Here is a 1,603-nt window from a genome sequence, read left to right on the forward strand (position 1 = left end):
GCCCCTCACGGTTGCTCCCCGGCTACAATCATGGACGCCGGGGGCTGGCGTTCTTCTGCTTTCGTCGACTATCTCTCTCGCCATCCTCATCTGTCCCGCACTACAACGCTTTCGATGTCCTTTCCCGACTCCGATTCCGAAACCGATTAGTGTTGTTTCCGTCCTTCTTCCTCTGCCCTTCTGTCGTTATTCAATGGGGGAACTCGGGCAGATTATCGGACTTCTCTCTCTATGGGGCGAGGAGTGCACCCTCGGATCACTCGGCAATGGGATGCGGGCTACGGACTTCGCTCTCTCATTGTCCGTCCCCCTTCCTGAGTGATCCGTTGGTGCGCTCTCCTGCCCATTGTCTGAGGTGTTACTACCGGACCCTTGGAAGAGTTTTATTGTACGGTACAGGTGTGTAACGAAGTAAAACTCTCAGGGGCCGGAGGAGATCCGCACGCATGTGCAGTTGGCGAGAGGTCACCCTGCCGCGTCACGCGGTGGCCGAAGTCAGCCCACGCGCTGAGGTCTCTAACGACCGTCAGGGGGTATTCTTTTTGTTTGCCCACCCTCCCGCCCAGGGGGATGCGGGCTACGGACTTCGCTCTCTCATTGTCCGTCCCCCTTCCTGAGTGATCCGTTGGTGCGCTCTCCTGCCCATTGTTTGAGGTGTTACTACCGGACCCTTGGAAGAGTTTTATTGTCCATTTATACTTGCAACGAATAATGCGAGAGCGAGATTCGTGCATTTGTGCGACGGATGATAGCCCGAGTTGAGCCTGAGTGAGTCCAAAATCAGAGAAACGGATTATCAGAGTCCTTTGCTAGTGCCCGCCCGAAAAAAATCGTGCCCCAGTAAAAAAAGTTTGTGTCGCACGCGAAAAATTTCTCACGTGACTCAGAGGAGGTAGTTCATGCGTACACTTCGGCACGCCGAAACACAACGACTCGCTCATCCTAGTGGCTTTCAATGAAGCTCCTCCTAACATCATTCTGGTTCGTCTCGTGCAACCTTCTCTACGTTGAAGCAGAAGTGGGCCGAAATGGGTCTTTCCGTGGGCTCGGTCCTGTGAACGGTGATCCTAACGACAAGCTCTATCACAAGCAGAAGGCTTATCTTGAGGCCATCTCTATACCGGAGGCTTGGGGTATCCTGGACTCTACTCCCAAGAGAACACCTGTGACCATCGCAGTTATTGACAACGGAATCGAGGCCACTCACCCTGACTTGAAGGGTACCGTCATCCAGGGCTACAACGTGGTTGATAAGAATGATGATACCAGTCCTCGAGGAGGGCATGGAACCACCATGGCTGGCATCGTTGGTGCTATCAGGAATAACAAGATCGGTATGGCGGGTATTCTGGACAGGGTGCGCATACTGCCCATAGTCACGGGTGCAACTTCGACTTTTGGCACATTGACGGATGCTTTCACCTACCTGATCAATGAAAAGAAAGATGATGTGAAGGTTATTCTCATGACGGACGGAACCGCCGAATCAAGTTCTCGAGCCGTTACAGACAAGATTTTGGAAGCAACTGCAGCTGGCATGCTCGTTGTTGTTGCGGCAGGGAATCGCCACCTGGATCTGGACATAACCCCATATTTCCCTTGT

General features: G+C 53.1%; 1 protein-coding gene across 1 annotated transcript; it reads left to right on the top strand.

Moving 5' to 3' along the window:
* Positions 1-955: 955 nt before the first annotated feature.
* Pmar_PMAR025210 (subtilisin, putative) lies at positions 956-1,546 on the top strand (the record flags this gene model as incomplete). The annotated part of the gene is made up of 1 exon (XM_002765827.1): positions 956-1,546. A coding segment is annotated over one exon (591 nt), but the record flags the coding sequence as incomplete, so codon positions are not given.
* Positions 1,547-1,603: the final 57 nt, after the last annotated feature.

The sequence above is a fragment of the Perkinsus marinus genome (genome assembly GCF_000006405.1).
Source record: "Perkinsus marinus ATCC 50983 genomic scaffold scf_1104296974538, whole genome shotgun sequence".
NCBI classification, from domain to species: domain Eukaryota; phylum Perkinsozoa; order Perkinsida; family Perkinsidae; genus Perkinsus; species Perkinsus marinus.